Source organism: Filicampus tigris, chromosome 13 (assembly GCF_054856515.1).
Source record: "Filicampus tigris isolate MCC_2025a chromosome 13, RoL_Ftig_1.0, whole genome shotgun sequence".
Taxonomy (NCBI): domain Eukaryota; kingdom Metazoa; phylum Chordata; class Actinopteri; order Syngnathiformes; family Syngnathidae; genus Filicampus; species Filicampus tigris.
The window spans coordinates 1384121-1406786 of NC_141229.1; the positions used below are offsets into that span (position 1 = coordinate 1384121).

The following is a 22666-nucleotide window of genomic DNA, read 5'->3' on the forward strand; positions in this document are numbered from 1 at the left end:
TTGTAGAGCGTGTGCAGGCCGTTTCCTGTCCCCACCCCGCCCGCGTGCGCACGCGGCCCTCCAAACAGCTCGTGGAACACACACACGCACTGTTGTGTTTCGCCTCAAATATTTGAGCAAGGTGTCAAATATGCGGCGTACGTGTATCAGCTTTAGCACCTGGACGGCGCCCAGACGGCGCTAAGTGGACGCCTCGTACGGTACGCAAATGTCCCGCGGGAGGGGAGGCCTGTGGCGGTCCAAAATATCGGAAAAAAAACCGAGATCATGCCGAGATCTAGCTCGCTTGCTGAAATCTGCTGAAATCTGCCATTTTTTGTCAACTTTCCGTGATGTGAATCCGAATGAAGAAAATCTCATCAACTCGTCGTTTGTTTGTTTGTTTGCTTGGTTTAGATTCTCTGTCGTCCGGTGATGATGAAGATTACGATGAAGATCCAGAAGATGCAGGTAATGGCAATGGTGAATTCTTATTTTCTCTCTCTCTCTCTCTTTTGAGATGTTTTAATTTTATTGATCATTTTTTGTGTTTAAAATATCTGTCTTTACGTATTTTGAGTGACTCTTGCTATTTATAATTGGAGTGAATCATATTTTATTGAATCCTAATTTGGAGTAAGTCATATTGATCATAATTGATCAAGTGTCATAATTTAAATAAATTGAATTGTAACTTGATTGAATGGTATCACATTGGAGTGAATTGTATTGCATCATATCTAAAGGTGCAATGATTAATTGACAACTAATCGATTAGCGCATTAGTTGTTAATTCATTTTGAAAATCGTTAAAATTCCTTGATTCCTTTAAAATTGTCCAAATACTCGAAATTGTAGCTTCTCGCCGGTAAATGTTGTGTGATTTCTGTAGTCCTTTGTAAAAGTGGACTGACTATCTTTGCGTTGAATCAAAATAAAACATTTGCCTTTACTTTGGAATACAGTGATCAACATTTGTCACGGTTTGGACCAAACAAGTTAAGTGAATCAGAATTACAGTTATTAATGTTTGTGCAATTTCTGCACTGCCAGTTAGGAAATTATGTCCTGTTTTTTAATATGAGGGTGGAAATCAAAACATGTTTTTTTTTATATCAATTTCATCAATTAATCAACAGATGAATTGGTGATTAAAAAACCCTAATCATATCGTAATTGCAGTGAATGCTATTGTATCGGAATGGCTATGAGTCACATTGTTACACATTACAATTGAATTGCGCTGGATTGCTATTGGATAGCAATTACATGATTGCATCTGGTCATTATTGGTATTGCGTCGTAATCGGAATGAATTGTATTGTTTCCCATCATAATTGGAGTGAATCATGTCATACCGTAATTGCAGTCAATTGCACATTGCCACGTCATTGACGGTATGAAAATTGGAGTGAATCGTAACATATCAAATTGTGATTGAACGGAATCGCATGTTATTGTAATTGGAGTGAATTTTATCGTATAGTAACGACGGTGAATCGTATCATATTGTAAGTGGATTGAAACGCATCGTATCTCTTCGCAATCGGATTGAATCAGGTCGCGTCGCAATTGATGCCAATCGTATTGTACGATATCGTAAGCGCGTTGAATCGTCATTGGATTGAACTGTATCGTATATCGATGTAAATGGAGCGAATCGCATCATATCATAATCGGAGGGAATCGCACGTTATCGCATTGTAATTGCTGTCATAAGTGAATCGTATCGCTGTGGAATTTGTTGTTGCAGTCGGAGCATGTCGCACGCGGTCATGGTACAAGTGAATCGGACTTTATCGCATTCTAATTGCCATCGTAGCCTTATGCGAGTGCATTGTGTCACGCTGGGACTAGCTTTATGCACGCTGGGAACATATCAGTGGCGGTCAATACGTATCGTACGGGCATGCGTTGGTGTTATATAAGCGCACAAAGCCATCTCGATTGTACAGACGGAATGCGGCGTCCTCCGTGTGACAAAACAGCCTTAATCTTACCCGGTAAATCCACCTCATGACACGGCAGCTCCCGGGCCGAGACTGCGGGGATTAGCCCAGAAAAGCGCGAACTTCATGTGCACTAAGCCAGCGCTAATTGGTCCCACAGGAAGGAGACCCAAACATGTGACTCAAAAGCAACGCGCAGGGAAAAGACAGAGACCGGGCCACGGGAAATATTTGCCCACAGAGTCCGACGACCGGCGCGGGAAAGGCCAAGTGAAAACCTCCATTGTCACGCCCGGCGACTCCCGGGACGGAGACAAGATGGACGGCGGCGCGCTGGCGCGCTAACCGTATTGATCCGCGTGGTTGCTAGATTGACCGTGGTAACCGTGGTCATCACATTTGGAACCTGTGAAAAATTGTGCGTACAGAAATGGTTGCATTTACGTTGAAAAGGAGGTGACTATTTTTCCCGCGAGAATGTTTCCGATTGTCTGATGTTTCATGTGCATCAAAAAATCGTCGCGTTAGAAAAAGAACATTGCTTACACCAAAACGAACGGTGAGATCAGGCCGGAGAAAAAGGCGCGACTCAATGGCCACGGTTCGTCGAGGTGTTTATTAGCACGCGGAAGGTAAGCACGCGCAAACACATTTTGAGGCGGAATGTCGGCCTGAACGAGGTGACACAAAGTAGCGCCAAATTGATGGCCGGTCATGACGGCCATCTTCAAATATTTCAGAGTTTTGGAATGTGGCATGAAGCCACGGTTTGTGTGCGTGTGCGTGTGCGTGTGTGTGAAGTGTGTGTGAAGTGTGCGTCGCGTGTGCGTTTACTGCTCTACATGTGGTGTTTACGCGTGTGTGCGCGTGTAAGAGAGAGCGAGAGTGCGCGCTTGTGCGTGCGCGTAGGAATGCGAAGAGAAGCTAATCTGTGGCGTGTCCCCGTCTCTTGTTTACGCTGGCAGCCAAGCAGAGAGCCAGTCGCTCGCTCGCCAGCTACGCTACGCTAAGCCCAGCCGAGCCGCCTGCCGGCCGCCGTTCTTCTGCCGGGCACCTTCAAAGGGCCTAATCGCCACTCCAATCGGCCTCCGTGCGCGCGGCGCAGGCGGCGGCGAGGGCGAATGAGTCAATTATGCTCCGCGCCACCCCCTTTGACCGCGTGGCCCGGCTGAGCGGTGAACCGCCGCCCGGCGTGTCGACCCGCACGCTTCACGCTAATTGCTGTTAGCTTTAATCATTCTGGGAAGTTTCCGTTTCCTCACGACAACAACAACTGCAGCGCATGACCGTACACGCGGCCCCTGAGGTCCCCGCGGGGACGGCGCACCCACACGTACGCCACCCTCCCTAAAAATCAAAGTGAAACTTTGCCAAACATTTCAAGTCACACGTCCCTTTGAATATCCCGACGGTTGGCGCACCTCCTCACCCCTCTACACATCCTCCCCAAAAACTTGTTATAAGCCCTTCAATATCATGACACAGTTGGCACACCTGTTAAAACCTTTTCAAGTTGGTGCACCCCTATGACACACACTTGAAAAGGCAAAGATTTCCCACGTTTTTCAAGTCATAAACCCCCTTCCAACATCTTCACAGAGAAATATCAAGTCATAATTCCAAAACATGGTAAGTCACACACCGACTTCAACCATCCAAAAGAGTTGGTGCACCTCTTCTCCCCCATACATATCCTTCAAAAAGGCTGAATTTTCCAAACCACACACCCTCTTCAATATTCTGACGTAGTTTCAGAACGGTTTTACTTGGCACACCCCCCCTCCCATTTGAGCAAGCTTTCTAAGCCATGCACAGACTTTCAACAACCTCACAGACGAGGCACACCTCCTCTCCCGTGCACACACCCTGAAAATATAGTCATCATTTCTCAAACTTTTGAAGCCACGCATTCCCTTCAATGTTCTGACATAGTTGGCGCACCTCCCTAAACTTTTTAATTTGGCGCACCTACTCATCCCCGCACACACCCTAAAAATATAAAGTTCCCCAAACGTTTTAACCAACTGTCAAAATTTCCCAAACGTATGTGTCATCACACCACCTTCCGCATCCCGACAGTGTTTGCGCCCCCCCCCCCCCAACCGCCACCCGCACCCACCATACAGCCAGTAGCTGCAGATGAGCAGCTGATATTTGAATGTCACCCTGTCCTGTGCTGCATCCACTCAAGCGCGCACTGAAACTTCATCCCGTGTCTAATTGGCGGGATGGTATTTCCTCAGCGCGGGGGCGGCGTTCTGCGCACCCCCCGCCCCACCCCCCAGGGGGACGCCGATAGCCCCGCGGCGGTATGCGCCGTCCGGGCTGCGGCTCCTCGTCACGTCCACCTGTCAGCGGCTCGTGGGCTTGACTCGCTGCGGAGGAAATCCCAGCGGCTGACTAAAAATACACCCCAAGTACACCGAAAGTACCCTCAAGATACAGGAAGTACATGAAGTTGTTTTGGCAGTTGCGACTCATTTGACACAAAAACACGCCTGCACTAAACATCGTCAGTTAGAGAAAGCTCGAGGTCATTTATAGACGATTAGGCCTTGTTAAGTCGGCGTCTTCATCTTTGTCTCCACTGGACGTCTTGCTCGTCTTTTTTTTCCCCCCTACACTTTGCGTTATCGTCTTTCAATCAAAATCAGAATCGTTTTCTTTTCAGAGTATAACGGGGTGCGACGAAATGGGTCAGACGCAGCCCGTCCAAGAGACATAGAAAAGCAACGACCAATCGGGGGATACGGAACAGGAGTCCGCCGGGTCGCCTTTTACAAGGAGGAGCAGGGAAAAAAAAACAACAACCCCAGTCTGAGCTCCTGGAAGCGGAGCACAGAATGTATTTGGGGAAAAAAAAGAAAGAAAAAAAACCAACCTCACCAAACAGGCATACAGGACACACTGACTAGACCACCTGCAGAGGGCAGGCTTGACAGCCACCAGGGTGACACCACATCCCCTTCTGCAGGTGCGCCATAATAGTGCTTGGTGTCTTGTCCTTCCGCAGTTTGCATCTCAAACGGTCTGTCTCGCTGGCCGAGATGTCGCCAGTCGCGGCAAATCTGGAGGTCTCGCGCAGACCAATTTGCTCGGAAGTCTCGGAGACTAATTGTGTCCTCGACTGGGGACACGTCTCCAAGACCTGCCGGGGACCTGAAAAAGTCTCGTTGATCACACCGGGCAAGTGCGCCTGCTCTAGTGGGTCACGCGCGTCTCGTCAGTGTCCGGCAGGGACCTCGCGGGGGCGTCTCCCTGTTCTCGGACGTCTCTGAGACGGAGTGTCTGAATTTGAGTCTCCGGGAGACGTTTCGGGGTTGTCTCCGCAAGCGGCAGAGATTGGAGTCACCATCAGCTCAACTAGTCTCCGGGCCTTTCCCGTCGTCTTCTATCGTTTGTGTCTTTTTGGGTGGCCTGGGGGGGGTTCCTTCTCTGGTCGCATGTTTTTCATGTTCTTCCACTGTCTGGCGATTGCGCTTCGTAGTCTTTTCCTTTTCTTAACTCCTTTGCAGTTCACTTGTGTTGATTGGCTTTGATATTTCTCCGTTGTCTTCTGCTTCTTTGTTCCGTGGCATTTTTTCTCCAAATGCCGGTGTGACCTTTATTGTCTTCTACAGTAGTGTCCTCTTCTTCTCCGCTTCACGCCGTCTTGTCTTAATCGGTAGTTTGTGTCTTCATCGTCCAGGGTCTGTGTCAGTTGCTCGCAGTCTTCTTCTACGGTTTGCGTTTTGTCATTTTCTTTTCTTGTCTCGTGTTTTTCATTTTCTTCTCCGGTCCGCATCCACTTCTACACTTTGTCTTCTTCTTTGTAGTCTTTTTCCTTGACGGTCCTAGGTTTTTTTTCCCATTTAGCGTCGTTGTCTTGTGTCATTTGTGCCTTCTGCTGTTTGTTTTCTTGCCCGGCTCGTGTCTTGTAATGCATTTTGTGGCTTCTTTTTTCGTCGACGTTGGTTGTTCGTCACCGTTTTCTGCGTTTGACACTTTTCCACCTCCTTCTTTGTCTTCTTGTATCCTAGTCGTCAATGATTTGTGTCCTTTCCCTTGTCACTTGCGTCTGCATTCCAAGTTTTCTCCGGTTTCTTTTGCCTTTTCTACAGTTGAGGTCTACTTTTTCTTCTTTGTCTTCTCTGGTTCACATCTTCCCGCTCTTTGTCGCCTTCTGTGGTTGATGCATTCGTCGTCTTTCTCTCTCCTTCTGCAATTTCTTTCCTCTTTGCCGTCTCTTCTGTGGTTTTCGTCGTTGCTACCGCCGCCGCTCTTCATTGTCGTCTTAGTGTCCGTCTACTGTTTGCGTCCTTATCCTCTAGGATTTGCGACGTCATCGTCTTCTGCTTCCGCCGTGTGCGTGGTCTTCGTCTTTTCTACGAATCTCCTATTCTTCCATCTTTCATCATTTTCTCGTTGGTTGGCTGTTTTCAGCACAGGGCGGATGGGAGCGGCTTGAGCGTGTTTGAAATTCCAAACGCTCATCCTTACCAACTGAATTATGTCTCGGCGTATTAGCGAAACGTTTCATGCGTTGGCTTTGTCCGAATATCGCCTCGGTGGAGGCAAGAAGGCTGAAAGAATAGCAACAAATAAGCCCGCTGTGTTTTTGGATCGGTAACAGGGGCCGGATTGTGCAGTTTTGGGTCCAAACACGATGATGGCTGTCAGCAGAGGTTTGCATGCAGAAGCAGCGGAGGAGCAGGACCACACATCAGGAGGGCTATAAAAAAAGTGTGTGTGCGTGTGTGTGTGTGCGTGTGTGTGTGCGTGCGCATGTGGTTGACGGCGACGCCAAGAAAACAGAGCGCGGCGTCGGCGTCTCCTCGCTGCCTCGGCCGACACGAGAAGGAAATAATCAAATCCAGCAGCTAATTCCCTTTTAAGGTGCAACCCGAGTGTTGCTTTTAGCCAGCTGGGGAAGAGCGACGACGCGCACGTTGTGATGACGCCGCACTTTCCAAAAAATTGACATTGCAGAGAAAGAACACGAGACTGTTTTCCTTGAAAACGCGCAACTTTATTCTCATGATACTGTTATTTTTTCTTTAAAAAAAAGAGTTCACTTTTTTTCTCCTGAAAAATATGACTTTAATTTCATAATATTCTGCCATTTTAACGGCTATTTTATCATAATAATCAGATTTTATTCCCGAAAGGAAAAGCGCCCTTATTCTTGTAAAATTCAGACATTTGGAAATCCTCTCCTTAAAAAAAAAACTTTTATCTTGATATTGCAACTTTTTTCCTGTAATATTCTGTTTTTTAAAAAAAAATTCTCTTAAAGTTAATACCTTTTTAAAGAAAAGCATATATGACTTCGATCTTGGAAGATTCAAACTTCTTTTTGTTAATCTCATCAGTGTGACATTTTTACAGAACTACTATTTTCTCTAAAAATAAAACATTTTAAAACTTAAAAAAATGCTGCTTTATCTTATAATACTTTTATTTCCGAAAAGAAAATGCAACTTTAGTCTCTTTTGTTTCTTTTTTCCTTAGGGAAGAATGAAATCCATCATTCGATAAGACATATTTGTTTCTTGTTTCAAATTCATTTTCATGCTACTTTTTTCATACTTTCTCCCCCAAAAATGCCAACATATTTTTTTCACATTCAGATATTTTTCTTGGAGAATAAAAAGACAATTTTATCTAATAGTACTTTTTAATGTCATAATATTTATTTAAAGCTATATTATTTATTCACATAAAAAAATAGATGACTTAAATCATAAAAATCTTCGTATTTCTTTTTCCCGCTGAGTACACAAGTTCACCAAGCTTTTTGGCGCCCTTACGAAACTCAGCGTCTGTTGATTGACTGGCGGAGAACGATGACTTTGCAAAATTGCAAACCGTCCTGCTGCGTATTTTCGTTCACACTTTTTTCTTGTTTTTTTTTTTTTAAATTCTATTTCAAGGCGTGTTCACGCTGTCGGCTTAAGAAAGACAGGTGTGTCCTGCACCTTGTCGCACTGACATCTGCGTCCAGCAGACCTGATAAAGACGAAGAAGAAGAAGAAGAAACTCGCCCGCGGCCTGCTGCTGGACGCTCACGATTAGTTCCAACACACACACGCACACACACACACACGCACATTGAGATGCTAATAAGCTCCTCTCAGTCCTTCTGCTACTTGTACAAAAGTAAAAGAGACATCTGATGAGCGGTCAAACCACCTCCTCTGCTTTTGTTGAGTTGAGCTCTGAGCCGCACACACCGGAGGGGGGGCTGGGTGTCGGGTGGGGGACGGGGGTGGGGGGGGGCAGGATTGTGCGCTGGTGTGTGAGAACAAGTCAATAAATCACCTTGGCAGCGTTGTGAAAGGCAGGATTGTTGTACGCTGGAAAAGAAAGCGTCGGGGCCGTCCGACGTCTTCCGCGAGTGTTTTGCATGGGAGAAAGATCCGTCAAAGTGTGTTTAAGAGAGAAGCGGCGTCCTTTATTGTGGGGAACGCTCCGCTCCCTCCCTGCCTGCCTCCCTCCTCCTCCTCCTCCTCCTCCTCCTCCCGCGAGCTCCCGGGGTCCTCGTCTGTGTGTTTGCCTCATAAAAGTGACATTAAGACGTTCAGTTTCAATGAAATGGATGACTGGCCTGCATGTCAGTGTCTGGATGTTTTATTTTTTTTTTTCTGGTTATACCTCGCATGTCTTCTGAAGTACACGCAGCGGATAGAAAAAGTCTACACACCCCGGGTTCAAATGCCAGGTTTTGTGACGAGACCACAGTTAATCATGTCCAAACTTTCCCCACCATTAATGCAACGTTTCATTAAAAAGGAGTCAGCACACAAGTGCCTCTGATTAACTCCAAATAAACTTCAGCTGTTGTAGTAGATTTTTATTTTATTTATTTTTTTTACAGCGCGGACACATTATTGATGGAAAAGGTTTGGAAGTTATTTAGCTTGGTCTCGTTTGGCGACACACAAACCTGACATTTGAACAGGGCTGTGTAGACTTTCTGTATCCACTGCAAGTGCTTCGTGGACTTACTTCTTGTAATTCTATAATAAATACATGATTGTACAATATAATATATACAGTATATCATGTAATAACAATTTTCAACAATCCTGAAGTGTGACACTTGTTGAAAAAAATATATACAACTTTAATCTTTTAATATTATTAATTTTCTCTACCAAAAAAAAATCAAAAGAAAATTAACGCTTAGTATTCTTTTTTTTTTTCTTTAGAAATAGTTTTTGCAATGCTAAAACATTTTTGGCAAAGAAGATATGACTTTTTATTTTTTTTAATACAATTTTAATTCTATGGCTACTCTCTTCAAAAAATGACTCCTTCCCCAAAAAATGCTAATATCATATTTCATCATTTTAACCCCAAAAAAGGTTTTATAATAGGATTTTTCCAAAGAAAAAAAAAAGAAAGTTGTCTCATAGTATTAAGTTCTATACTATGACATTTTTATCAATTAAAATATGACTTTTTATTCAAAGGAAAAACATACAACTTTAATGTTGTAATATGACAAACTCTGTGCTCGTTTGTGCTTCAAACTTGCGAAAGGTCTGAAAAGGTTGCGTGTTGTGTTTTTGCGCACAGAAGCTCCGTACTGGACCAGACCGGACCGGATGGAGAAGAAGCTCCTGGCGGTGCCGGCCGCCAACACGGTCAAGTTCCGCTGCGCCGCGTCGGGCAACCCCACGCCCACCATCCACTGGCTCAAGAACGGCAAGGAGTTCAAGGGGGAGCAGCGCATGGGCGGCATCAAGGTCAGTCTGCCAACACTTGCTACTCGGGCGGGTAGTAAGGAAGTCGGCGGGATACCGATTATCACCTAGGCCTGCCAAAAGGAACACAAATGAAACGGATCACTGTGCATTTACTTTCAAAGTGCCATCTGGCTCATAAGGATTGGACAATTCGGACATTTTTGGTCCCAAAAACATCCAGCTCAGTCGCTGGTAGTCGGCCAAGTTTGAATCCAGGCAAGTGGACTCTTAATTGTTGAAGACGAAACGACACGTTTAACAAAGAAGACGTTGGGCTGTTTCGTAGACAGGTTTAGCGTGTTTGGGAATTTGGCGGACCTTTCACGCCAGAAGGTGACAGAAAGTAGACTGGACCTTAGACCAGCTAAAATCAGGTCTAAGTTGTGGTGCAGGTGGTGTAGTCCGATTTGGGTGAATTTGAAAGAAGGGCACTTGGTTTATTGTTTCCGTCTCATCTTGCATAATATTCAACTTTAATCTCATAAAGTTCTGACCTGTTGTCAAAAAATGCTACTTTCATCTTTGTGACTTTTTTCTCAGTAAAATATGACTGCCTATGAATCTTGTCCGATTGGTAATTTTTCTAGTTAGGAAATAACATAAGTACGTCATATTCGGGCTGTTCTCAGAAAATAAGGATTTTTTTTTTCAAGTTTGATCATGTAATTATGCACATTTTTGTCTAAAAACCTTCAACTACAATTTGGGAAAACAGTTTGTCTGTGAAAACAGATACTACTTTAATAACGTAATATTGTATATTATAATATAAAATCACTTAGATGTGTAAAATGTACAGAAAGAAAAATGATGATGAAATGTGAGTATTTGATGTAAAAAAAAAATATAGATATAAAATGTGAAGCAAATGTTACTGAACAGAGGTAGCTGAACCCAAATAGAAAGTTGAATAAAAATCGAAATCAACAACATTGTTGCAAACATTTTTCCTGTTCCTGTGTCTGGGCTGCCTGTTCATTGCCTTCTGGTAGTCCAAGGCAAACGCTCGGTGGGTTGACTCTGCCCGGGAGCCTTTTAGCCAACAAATATTTTAATCCCCGCTCACCGAGCCCGCTGCGCCGCGCTCCATGTGGGAGTGTCTAAAAACGGAGAAAGCGATCCCGCTCGTCTTCTCACGGCGAATAAAGGTCAGGATCGCCCCGCCGGGCCGCACGCCCTCCGTAGAATTCCGGACCCGCCCCCCTCAGCGGGGACCACCAAAATAAATAATGTGGTGTTGAAACCGGAGTGCTGCTGGGATACTTGAACGCTGGCCCGATAGCGCGGCGTTGACAGCGAGGCAACAGCGCCGCAAGCAGCTGCTCGCCTCGCTTTTGTCATCGTTCCCGCGAGCGTCCGTGTGGGAACCGACTGGCGCGCAGGACAAACGCCCACAAATGGGACTTTTCCGTTCAAATCTGCCGACGAATGTCAACGGGAAATAAGCCTAAAAAGTCTGCTTTGAACTAAAATGGCAGACGTCCTGTGTCCTTTCAGGCATGGCTTCTTGAAGCTTTTTTGTGGGTCTACACGTGATAGACGTGCCTTCCAAATGTCATGTTGTTTTGTTCCATTTTTCAGGGTGCTACTGAGGCAAAATGGCCGCTGCAAACCAAAATCATGTGTTTCTTTTTGGACATTGGCTTGAAACTTTTTAATAGGTCTGCTCATGATAGACATGCCTACCAAATGTCATGTTGCTCACTCAAACTGGATTTGCGGTCAGAAGCCCCCTCGGAATGACCCGGAAAATAACCCTGAAATGGTGTTTTCAAACCAAAATGCCTGACTTCCAGTGTCTTTTCACGCATGAGTTTTTGAGACTTTTTTGTGAGTCTACTCACGATCGACACGTCTACCGTAGTTCATGTTGCTCAGCCAAACTGACACGGTAAACTGAATATTGTTTAGGAGACCGAAGGAACTGAAAAACGAGACTCAAATGACCGACCTCCTGTGTGTTTTGGGCATGGCTTATTGAGACTTTTTTGTGGGTCTGGTCATGGTAGAAATGCCTGCCAAAATTTATGTTTGTGTTATGCTGACTTTGGGGACTTGATTTTCACCAAAATGTGATTAGAAGAATTTGAAGGAGCCCTGAGAAATGGCCAAAATGAGCCTTAAAGGGCCGCTCCAAAACCAAAATGGCCGACATCATGTGTCTTTTCAAGCTTGGCTTCTTGATACTTTTTTTGTGGGTGTACACATGATAGTCATTTCTACCAAATTTCATGTCAAACAGTGGGCACAATTTTGTGTGTGTGTGTGTGGGGGGGGGGGGGGGGGGGGGGGGTTGAATGTGATTAGTGTGGTTGAAGTGGTGGGAAAAGTGTTGGCGTTGTCCTTTCAAGAGTTAACGTAAGGAGATCCCGTCGCTATTAACAGTTTATGGAGATCTCCAACATCTGCTCCCAGCGGGCCGCCAGCAGTTGTCCGCCCCCACCGCCCCTGTCCCCCCTCCCATCCTCCCACTCGCACCTGTCGCCAGCCCTCCAGTCGCCGGGCTCAAAAGTTTGCATCCCTGCGTTAGCGGCATGCTAATCCCACGGCGAGCGCTTGGATTTCTTCAGTTGGCTGAGCGGTGCCGCGCTCGGCCAACGGCCTGCGGGAATTGAAAGTTGTTTTTCCAACTGAGCCGTCGCCGCCGGGATGTGGAAACGGCACATTTAGCCCGTCACTTAGCGTCTTAGCTGAGTTTATACTTTAGCTAATGGGGGCGTATTAGCTCAACGCAGAGTGGCGATTGTGTGTGTCCCATCGGCCAAAAGGGCCCTGCAGCACTGTCACTTCAAGTATTTTTTTCCTCTGTACTATGTACAGGCTAAATAAGTGTTTCTTCATACTTTATATGTTGGTGTGTATGAAACTCCCTTTCACGCAGCTCTGTTATCAACAAATTTGTGTGAAAGGAGCTTCGCAGCTTCTGATACTACCTTGGAAGTCAGAAATTTTGCTGAGTAACTTCAACCCCCATTCTGTGTCCCTTCACACAGATCAGCAACTAACAAATAAAATCCTAGAAAAATCCGGCAGTGTGAAAGGAGCGACACGGCTGCCTTGCCGCCTCTGATACCACCTCAGAAGCCCAAAAGTCTTTGGGTTGACGTAGCTAGTTGATTAGTTACCGAGCTAGCTAGCTACATTTGTTTCTCCTGAGTTGTTTGCGAGCATTCTGAATGCGTCACGCGACTCGCTGGAACGGGAGAGGTGTGCGAGTGAGAGGAGAGAGCGGACGGGAGGAAGAGGGGACATCCGTGTGTATTCACGACGGAACGCTCGTTGCTGCGTAGTTGCCGTCGGCTACGGCCCACGGTAGCCGTGTTGTAATAAAAAGGAGAGACCGTTAAAGGCGTTAAAAAATAAGATGCTGTACTTAGCATTACTGCTGAGAGGTGGATGGAAAAGAAGGCAGGGAGGGCGAAAAAGGCAAAAATAAGGCAAACATAAGGCAAACATACTCCCGGCGAACAAGCACAGACAAACACTATGGCCTAGCTAAGCATAAGCACAATATGGCGGAAGAGGCGTCGTCCAGTTGAAGCGTCGTAGGTCGAGTGCGTCGTAACTCGAGGACCCGAGCACATAAACGCCAAATAGTTCTTCATTGACGAGCGTAGGGTAGGTTTCCAAAACCATTCCGCAAATGGGTGACTTTGCAAAAGCCGAATCAGGACTACGCAGGGACATGAAGCGGCACGCGGGGGAAGTAAGACCTCATCTGCCGATTGAGGGCTGGACAGGCCCAAAGTGCGATGGGGAAGCACCCCCCCCCCGTTGAGCTCCACAGTGACAGGACTCTGTTAGCCGGGCCCCGCCCCCCTCGCCGGACCCCCTGCCGGGTCTCCGGGGTGAAGCGGTCGTCACCTCTCTTGTCTTGAAGTGACAACATCATTCCCCAAGTGACGGCCGTGTCCAATCTGCTTTGCCGCTCTTGACGCGAGCACGTCTTCGCACATCGACGCGGCACACAATGAGGCCATACAAGCGTTTCGCCAAACGCTAAGCTATCGTACCCACGTTGCGGACGATCGGTTCACACTGAGGTGTCCTATCCAAAAGCCAATAGAAAACATTCCAGTATCATAAAAACTTGACATCCTGCACTTTTTATTCCTACATTGGCAGTTGTTCACTATTTTTTCAATTTGTGTGCCTAGCTCACAAAGGTGGAAAAATAGGCCCTTTTTTGTAGGGTGTGTTAGTTCTGTCATGATATTGAAAGTGGCTTCAAAGCTTTTTCCCCAGGGTACGTGCGGAGGAGAGGGGGTGCGCAGTATGTAGCGCGGCATGTTGTCTTGTTCTTGGTGGTCCTGCAGCGGTCAATTCGGCACCTTTCCGCCCGCTCGCTGATGTTGTTTTTCTTCTTGTTGGGTCGTAGCGCGGCCGAGACGGGGTGGAGCCAGCCAGTCGGCTTTTTTTCCTTTTTTTTCTCCTTTTTTTTTTCTTTCTCTCTTTGGGGCCGCACTACTGCTCTGCTCAGCACACACAGGCTTAATAATATTTAGCTGCATTTTCCACGCGGCCGTCCAAGAGAGCGCCAAGGGACGACGACGGTGACGACGATGATTAGCAGCTTAGTCCTGCAACATTTCTCAAATTAAAAATGTTCATTTGGGATTTTTTTTCTTTTTTTTTTTTCTTGCTAAGAAATTGATTAAGTGATTAAGTAAAAAATAAAATCCAAAAATATTGGTCAAATAAATGCAGTAATTGGTTAAATAATTCAAATGACAGAAATGCCCAATTAAGCAAAATTAAAAGAGCTTTTTAACAGAATGGTTTTTTTTGTTTTTTTTTCAAAATTAGACATATTGGTCGATTGAATATTTAATTATTGAGCTTTCAATATGACTAAAAAATTACATAACATACAAAACATTAGTCAAACACTTTCACATGTTTTATTTTATGAAAATTAAGATCATATAATTAATTATACTTAAATCTATTGTAGAAAATAAACGGATATACATTATTTTATTATCCAAATGTTATTTATATATTTGTTTACACAAAATACTAAATTATTAGTAGAATAAATAGTTTTACATTTTACTTTATTAAACAATTTATTTATAATTAATTCAATCATAAATAATGATTTTTAAAATGATTTGTAAAATTAGAAAAAAACCTCACATTAAATACAAACATCAATATTTTTTTAACAAAATAGCTGGATAAATTAAATAAAAAATTATCATTTACCATTATTTTCGTTTTAAAAGACACATTTTTTAACATAAAACACCAAAAACAATTGTTCTTATTTTATTCGACTATTTGACCTGTTTTCAATTCTGCTGCTTTAGGTGTTGGTTGGTTTTCAGAATTCAAATTTGGCCCTTGAGCACAAAAGTCTGCACACCCCCTTCGGGTCAAACACTTGCTCAGCAACTGAACCCCCAACCCCCGCCCCCCCGCGCAGGTAAAAGCAACACCGTCACCGTTGCTGTCGACTTGACCTTGATCTTGCACATGCGTGGTGGGGGGTCTCGGGGCTGTTTTGGTGGGTTTGGTGCCACACACGTGCTTTGCGTTAGCCGCGCGCGCTAGCTGGCACGGCCCAGGCAGGCCTCGCAAAGAAAAACACCCGAGAGATTTGACGCTCCGCAAGACGTTCTTCAAGCCCTCACCAAGCCGCGCTTGGCTTTGCTTCGCACGCCATTTTGCACGTTTGTAAAAGCAGCAACACCTGAGGCTCATTCTAAGACGTCTGGAAAAAATATCCCAAAATACATACATTTGGAAAACAATTCCAAAATAGACAAAGATACTAGATGTACGATGCAAAAAAAAAAGGAAAAGTATTACAAAAAAAAGAAAAATATGACACTCGAAATATATTACAATTAAATAAAAATGATTTGGGAAAAATACACAAAGATGAGAATGGCATTTCATTAAAATTTTGATAGTAGTATAAATAATACACATGCATTTTTTAAATTAGAAATGTTGGATTCAAAACATACAAATATCAGACCAATAAAGTAGACAAAAAAATCAAAACAAAGGGAACCTGATTCCAGTGACTTACCTGTTTCTTAGTGTTTCTTTTTTTTTTGGCGGGGATGGGGGCATGGGATGGGGTTTCCAAATGCCTTTCTCGTTAATGCCACCGGAGGGAGCCTCATGATGTTTTTGCAATACATCAGAGGGATCTGTGCTGGAATGTCTGAATTTCTGAATATGGGCAAACTTTCTCATGTCTTCACTGTTATGACGATTGTATAATGACCAGCGTGTCACGATTGGCTTGGTTCATTTCTTCACTTACCGTAATGCAAAAAGTGTATTTAGATGGGCCGCCACCATTTTCTCCGTCGACAAGAATTGCCTTTATTGTGAATGCCTCAAATTTGAAATCATCAATACATCTTGCTTTCGTCTTTCTTTGCGTAGCTGCGGCACCAACAGTGGAGTTTGGTGATGGAGAGCGCCGTGCCGTCGGATCGGGGCAACTACACGTGCGTGGTGCACAACATGTACGGCACCATCACGCACACCTACCAGCTGGATGTGCTCGGTACGTCACCGCCGCCGCTGCTGAATACACGGATAAAATTATCTGGGCAAATATGTCAAAATATATTCCTGGTAAGAATACAAAAACATTTCACCCAAAAAAAGATTTGATTAAAAATATGCAAATACGAACAAAAACACTAAACCAATAGGAAAACTGCCAATACTTTTTTTCAGTAATAGATGGAAAATGCCCAAATTTTACAACATTTTTAAAAATATTTGGCAAACAATGTAAAAATACGAGGTAAAAAAAAATGTGATTAAATAAACACAAATATTGGCAAAAAAAAGCACAACTGGAGTCAACAGCCCAATAATTGACTTGACAAATCTAAAAAATAAGAAGTAGACAAGTATTAGAAAAAATACAAATGTTCAACAGAAAGTGCCCAAATCTTACAAAAATCCCACAAAATAATATTTAAAACAAAACAACAACAAAAGAATGCAAAAAAATATACATATATTATATTAAAAGTTCTGTTTGTATATTTATAATTGTATATGTGACAAAAATATTGATGAAAAATATGACATTAAAAATGTTGACAAATTTTAAACAAAAAGTACAAAAACAACAAGGAGACATAGAGAAGTTTTGGAAAAAATGACCTAACTCTCCAAATATAAAATGGAAATTACAACAATGTTAGGAAAAAAATGTTAAAATATTTGACAAAAGATATTAGATCAAAATCAACAAAAAATGACACTTCTTGGTTGTCAACAACCAAAACAATTACTTTATTTAAAAATAAAAAAAGGATCAGCAAAAAATACACAAATTCAACCCCCCCCCAAAAAAATGTAAATGATTTTTTTCTCATAATATTAGATTAAATCAGAAAATAAATACACAAATATTACAAAGAAAAAATGTGACAAAAAATAATTTTAAAAACTGACTAAAAAAAACATTTGGGTTGGAAAAATATATGACAAGAAATGATTAAAAAAAGAATCCAGTTGTGTTGATTGAACATTTGAAGATTGATTGGAGCAAGCGGCTAACGGCTCAACCCTGACGCGCCGTTTAGAGCGCTCCCCGCACAGGCCCATCCTGCAGGCGGGCCTGCCGGCCAACCAGTCGGTGGTGGTGGGCAGCGACGTGGAGTTCCACTGCAAAGTCTACAGCGACGCCCAGCCGCACATCCAGTGGCTCAAGCACATCGAGGTCAACGGCAGCCGCTTCGACGCCAACGGCGGGCCCTACGTCAAAATCCTCAAGGTGAGCAAGCGCTCGCCGGCGCCTCCGCGCCCCATCTAGTCGCTTCATGTTGCCTCCTCCTCAACCCGGCAAACGTAACTGACGTGTTCCGCTCATGCGCAGTGCCGAAAATGCGAATGCTTTGCAGGTGAGCGTCGCTCGCCTGTTTTCAGATATGACTTCGACATTTTTTAGTGGTCTACCAAATATCCAGAGCTGGGCGGCGCCTATTTCCCGTCTGCATATTTAATGGGCCCACCAGCCATAGCCAAACGGCGTCGAGAACGGAAATTTCATGTTGCTAAGTGAAACAGATTTTGGGGGCTGATTTTTCCATTTTTCTGTCAAATTCTCCAGGGTGCTACGGTGGCAGATTGGCCGCTTCAAACCAAAATGGCAGAAAATCTGTGTTTTGTCTTTTTGTCCATTTTTGGGGGCTCTGCTCATAATAGACATGCCTCCCAAATTTCATGTTGCCAACATGAACTGGCGTTGGGAGTTTTTAAAAAAAAAGAAGTCTGCTTATGACGTACATGCCTACCAAATTTCATGTTGCCAGCGCAAACTGTTTTTTGGGGGCTGAATTCTTTTTGTGAAATTACCATTGAGGCAAAATGGCGGCTTCAAACCCGAATGGCCATCTTCCTGTGTCTTTTCAGTTACAGCTTCTTGAGGCTTTTTTGTACGTCCACCCATGATAAATACGGCTACCAAATTTCACGTGGTTAAGTCAAACCGACTCCGGGGGCTGAATTCCCCCCCCCGTAAAAAACTGCCTGGTGTCGATTTGAAAGAGCTCAGGTCAGTCCAGTCTTGTTTATGTTTAACTGGTGGCCACTTGGACTTTTTGAAGGTTTTGCCGAGAATAGTCACAGAGGACAACACCCTGAAACCCTTCTGGGGGCGGTGTGTTGGGTTTTTTTTTTTTTTTTTTGCAAAGACTCCCACACTTTGTCGTTCCGCCTCCTCCAGGTTTTTTTCAAGGTGGCCGCCGAGCGAGCGAGGGAATTAAACAAACATCTGGTTTAGACTAAGTTAACTGCTGCGGTGGCGGCAGCGCAGGCGGAGAGGCGGCCTCTGCTAACCGCCACTGCCGTCAGATGTCCTGCGTCGCGTGGTTTTTTCGGCAGCAGCAGCAGGAGGACGAGGAGGAGGAGGAGGAGGCAACCCCAAAAAAAGCCTTGGAAAAAATGAGCGGCAGCGAGGAAGGGCAGAGTCAGCACAGACCAAAGTGTGACAGAGGAGGAGGAGGAGGATGGAGACCAAAAACAACCAGAGAGGACTTTGTTTTTCCAAAGATTTACGTGGCTTTCATCTCAGTGCGCTAATGAACCAACAAGGCAATAAATCAAAGTATGTTGTACCGCAAACGCGAATATTGTGTTGCTAGGAAAACGCTAATTGGCTAAAGGCTCATTTATGCTCTACATGAGATACGCCATCCTTTCGTAAATGGCCGCTTCAAAGACTTGCTGTGTCTTTTCGGGCATGGTTTCTTGAGACTTTTTTTGTGGGTCTCTTCATGATAGGCGCGCCTACCATGGTTCATGTCGCAAAGTCAAACTTGCTTCAAGGGCTACATTGTCCTTTTTTTCTTAAAGGACACTACCGAGCCAAAATGGATGCTTCAAAACCAAATGGCAAACTTTCTGTGCCTTCATTTTTTTTTTTTTTTTCTGTGGGCCTAGTCATCATAGACATGTCGACCAAAATTGATAGTGCAAAGTGAACCTGGCTTTGTGGGCTGAATATTTTTGTTGAATTTCACAGGGTGGAAAAGTGTGCGAAATCGCTGCTTCAAACCAAAACGGCGGACTCTGTGTGCCTTCTCAGGCATGGCTACTTGAGAGTTTTTTGTGGGGCTACTCATAATCGACATTCTGTCTACCGGACTTCGTGTTGATAAGGGGACGCACGCAATACATTTTTCAATATGTTACAGCCAAATATTGTTTTTATTGAAATGCACAGGCACAACTCCCCAAATTCATTTTTTTATCAGTCTTACTACTTTTTACCATACCTCATGGCACCAGAAGTGCCACTTCTCAAGTTAGGGTAGTTTACGCTAGGTTATTTTCATAGAGTTTAGGTTAAGTTCAATTATTAGGTTACGTTAGTTTTGGTTATGCTACGGTAGGTAAGGTGAAGTGAGGTTATGTTACATTACATTCGGTGACATCGGTTTAGGTTGCATAAGGTTGCGTTTAGTTTATTTAAGTTATGTTCAGTCATCTTATGTTCAGTTAGCTTAGGTAACTCAAGTTTAGGTTACATTTTGTATATAACATTATGTTGCATTCTCTATGGTGACATTAGTTGATGTTACATTAGCAACGTAGGAAATACGTTCAGTTAGGATAGGTTACGCTAATCTAGGTTATGCTACCTTATGCTAGGTAACATCATGTTAGGTAATGTCAAATTAGCTTTGGTTATGTTGGTTTAGGTTAGGATGTATTACATTTAGGCTAGGCTACCTTATGCTAGGTTACATCAAGTAAGGTTACTTTCAATTAGCTTTGCTTATGTTAGTTTAGGTTCGGCTGTCTTACGTTATGTTAGCTTCCATTAGGTTCAGTCACAATGTGGTATCTTAAATCTTGAGAATCGTTTTAACTAGGTTAAAAGGAAGACTCATGCAGCCAAAATAAAACGACAATAGGTAAATTTTGGGGGGGGGGGGATTATTTTCAAGTAATTTCTGGTCTCGCAGCTGTCAACATGTACTGCAGCTGTATCGTCCGTAGTCGTATCATGATACCTAGCAAAAGCTAGCGAAGACTTCTGAGGGAAGAAAAGATGGCAAGGAGGAGAAAGGAGGGAGGGAGGGAGGGAGGGAGGCAGGCAAGCCTGTCAGCCCAAACCGCGGCTCCACACTCTATTTTGGACCGCCGCATAATTGAAACAGTATTTACCCAGTTCTGTGTGTCTGCGTGTGTGTGTGTGTGTGTGTGTGTGTGTGTGTGTGTGTGTGTTCATTCATTGAGCCATCATGTCGTGTGTGGCGTGTAGCGTATAGTTAAGTGGGCGGAGGGTGCAAAGGGGAGGAGGCGGAGGCTTCATGAATCCTTCTTAGAAGGCTGGAAAAAAATTTTTTTTTTTAAATCAAGCGACCCGCCCCAACAGTCTGCAGCTCAGCCATTCATATTCATGTTCATATTCATAACAAGCACACATTGTTTGCTCCCCTCGATGCTAATCTGTCATGATTCACATCAGATTCATACCTCCATGTGTGTGGGTTTTTGGGGGTGACGTATTGTACTGTGACTGTGATGTTGCAACGCTTACTGTTCTGTAAGTGTGTGATTAGCCACAACATTAGGTACACCTGCACCATCTCACTGAGCTCAAATCCAAAAGTATGCATTTACAAATATGACATTATTGATTATACAAATATTATTTTGCATTTAAAAATGTCTTTCACTTTTGAAAATCGGTGGCCCTAAAAAGCCTTCAATTAGATTACATTAGCAATACAACTTTTTAAGGGAGATCAAGGTGGCCCTGTAAAGGTTTTTAAAAGTCTTGCATTTGCCCAAGTGCCCCCTAAAGAGTGTCAAACAGTGACCAAATATGACCAAATTCTAGAAAAAGAAACATTTTTCAATCAAGATGGCCCTCCAGTGTATTTACAAGTCTTAAACGGATTAGAGCCACTAAAAATTCATTAAAGTCCTTGCATTTCATTCAAATGACCAAACAAGCTGTCAAATGTTTTAAGTCAGTGGCCTAAAATGAGTCAAATGGATACAAGAATCCAAAGGGCCTTAAAACATCCTAACATGTCCAAATTGTGGTCAAAGTGGCCTTGAAAACATTTTTAAACTACACGTGAACATCCTTTAAATGTTTTAAAAAGTCTTACATGTTCAAAGTGACCCTCAAATTTATTGAAAGTGGTCTTAAATAGGACCTAAAGGTCTGAAATTGGATTTTTGTTTTATTTTTTTTAAGTTGCCTTAATATGTTTCCAATTCTTACATTTGATGGCCTATAATTCGACTGGAAAAGTATTCAATTTGATCAAAGTGGCCCAAAACAAAGTGCAAAGTGGAAGTCTTAAATCCCATTAAAATTGCCTTCGGTCTTAAGAAGTGGTTCATGTGATCACAGAAGCCTTTCAAAAGTGATGAGGGTGTGCGGGTGTACCTAATAAAGTGACCAGTAAGTGTCCAACTACTTGTGGCGATACTTCCTAGATGACTTGGAATGCTCATTTTGCGCGTGACACGGCGCAGTCACGCTCATTAGCTTAGCATGTAGCAGCATGTGTATTTGATTGTGTTCCACTGTTTGCAGAGCGTAGTGAGCTGGCGCGCCGAGGCCCGGCACGCGCTCAAACTGTCCAACGTGACAGAGCGAGACGCCGGCAAGTACTGGTGCCGCGCCACTAACTTTGTAGGCAGGTCGCAAAACGCCTTCTGGCTCAAAATACAGCGAGCAGGTAACAGCAAAAATCTCTCAAGAGCGTCTGTGTGTCTCCCCCTTTTTCTCTTGGGACGCTCGCCGTGGTTTCATCTGCTGCTGCTGCTGCCGCCGCCGCCGCCGCCGGGTTGGTTCAGCCATCGTTGACTGTTTCCGTCCGTCACATACGCCAAAATGACACTTATTCTTTCTTAATTTCAGCTATGCTAAACCAAGCCAATAGGTTAGGATTTGGGGGGTGACCAGTGGCCCTGGATTCTACTAAATCCACCTCGGATAGCTTAAAATGTCTAAGTCTTAATAATGCTTAGATTTGATACCAGTGGCCAAAATAACCTCTACAAGGTTTTCGATTTGAGCCAAGCTCTAAAACGTGTGATTTGATCAAAGTAACCTTAAAAAGTCAACTTAAATATTCTAAAAAAAAAAAAAACATTAGAAAAAAGACGGTTATTTGGATGCCATAGTCATAATTTTGAATATGACGTATCAAATTTGATCAAGAGTTTTGAATTTGTCAAGTCAATTGAAAAAGTCTTGGATTTCGTTTGATTAATTGTTACCTATAGTAAGAAAATCCACTTGAAAAGTCTTTGATTTGATCAAAGTAGGCTTGAAAAGTCTTTCATTTGATGTGATGGTCTGCGGAAAAAGTCTTGAGTTGAATCCAAATGCCCCTAAAAACTCATTTGATCCAAAAAGTCTTAAATGTGCTCAAAATATCCTGTAAAAAGGTTCACATTTACAGTAAAAATGTGATTAACGTGGCCTCAACAAGTCTGGAAAAGTCTGAAAGTTGATCTAATTGACCTTTCGGAAATAAGTTGTAATTCTGA

At 43.6% G+C, this 22666-nt stretch overlaps 1 protein-coding gene across 9 annotated transcripts in view; it reads left to right on the forward strand.

Annotated features, from left to right (window-relative positions):
- Nucleotides 1-22666, forward strand: part of fgfr3 (fibroblast growth factor receptor 3) — a 102577-nt gene that overhangs the window by 67196 nt on the left and 12715 nt on the right. For 5 of the 9 annotated variants that reach the window (XM_086050450.1, XM_086050452.1, XM_086050453.1 and 2 more), the window contains 4 exons: nucleotides 397-462; nucleotides 9489-9658; nucleotides 16064-16187; nucleotides 17227-17417. In XM_086050450.1, the coding sequence (XP_085906576.1) occupies nucleotides 397-462; nucleotides 9489-9658; nucleotides 16064-16187; nucleotides 17227-17417 (551 nt within the window). Of the gene's footprint in view, nucleotides 1-396; nucleotides 463-9488; nucleotides 9659-16063; nucleotides 16188-17226; nucleotides 17418-21704; nucleotides 21850-22666 lie in introns of all 9 variants that reach the window. The other 4 variants (XM_086050454.1, XM_086050456.1, XM_086050451.1 and 1 more) reach the window with 3 other exon arrangements.